This window comes from Aureococcus anophagefferens, assembly GCF_000186865.1.
Source record: "Aureococcus anophagefferens unplaced genomic scaffold AURANscaffold_255, whole genome shotgun sequence".
In the NCBI taxonomy this organism is placed as follows: domain Eukaryota; class Pelagophyceae; order Pelagomonadales; family Pelagomonadaceae; genus Aureococcus; species Aureococcus anophagefferens.
Window position 1 is genome coordinate 5911 of NW_008705790.1, and position 980 is coordinate 6890.

The 980-nt window shown below is 45.8% G+C and overlaps 1 protein-coding gene across 1 annotated transcript in view; it reads right to left on the reverse strand.

The window, feature by feature from the left end:
* Positions 1-926, reverse strand: part of AURANDRAFT_68621 (hypothetical protein) — a gene marked incomplete at both ends in the record, with an annotated part of 6657 nt that extends 5731 nt beyond the window's left edge. The window contains 2 exons of the mRNA XM_009044329.1: positions 140-526; positions 665-926. Of these exons, the coding sequence (XP_009042577.1) occupies positions 140-526; positions 665-926 (649 nt within the window). The remainder of the gene's footprint in view (positions 1-139; positions 527-664) is intronic.
* Positions 927-980: the final 54 nt, after the last annotated feature.

The window sequence follows — 980 nt, forward strand, 5'->3', positions numbered from 1 at the left end:
AACGCTGGAAAAGGTTCGATACGGTGCCGGGCACAAATTGCTTGGCTGTATCCTTCTTATATGACATCTCAGCATTTTCTTCCTCCAAAATGTCTTCCATGGGTTTTGGATGAACACTCATCTTACTCACCCTACATACATCAAAAGACGTAATTGTTTTCTTACTGGCCAGGCAGAACCACCGGAACCTGGAGGTCCGGTCGCCGACATTGCATGCATCCAACATGTTGGTTGCTGTGTTGTATCCTGCGCTAGAGAAGAATTCCATTAGACTGTCGTGTTCGTCATGACACTCGGGACGTGTAGGAACATGTTCATTTAGAACATGGTTCGGGCTAGTTAGCTTGACAAATTTGCGTTGCTCCTCAACAAAGACAGCGGCACTTGTAGGGACAGGTAAGTCATTTTCCAGTCTCAGTGGCGTATTTCTGTAGCATGGGGCAGTATAGACTAATAGATCATAAGCTGGGAAAACAAGTGTCTTGTTTTCAAGGTCTTTGTTCACGACACGAATATCGTAAAAACCCTGCGCATTGGGGAAACACTGTTTGGCGTAGTCAAAATTGCTTCCATATTCAATGAAAGCTACCACTGTAATGGGGATATCTGCAAACGCGCTTGTTGATTCTGTGCATAGTCCAGGGCCGACAAGACAGACACGTACTAAGTTGGGGTCGCTGGGACCATCGCCGCAGAGGTTAAACTCCTGCGGGTTTAGTAATGATGTGGAGTGCATTGATAGGAAGGTCCCGCAGTAGTTGTTGATGCTACGGCGTTGTTTCTTGGATAGAGGGGTGCAGTATTTTAGCAGCTTATCCGGGTCGTAAATGGCTTCTTTGGGGATTTCTCCCCCTGTAGCAGAGTCCACGAATCTAGTGAATTGTGAAGGATCTACACACTTGATGGTTCTCAACCCATTAGTTTGCCTCTGAATTTTAATCCAATTAGTAACTTTAGATAGCTTGCTAGGGTCGGTAGTC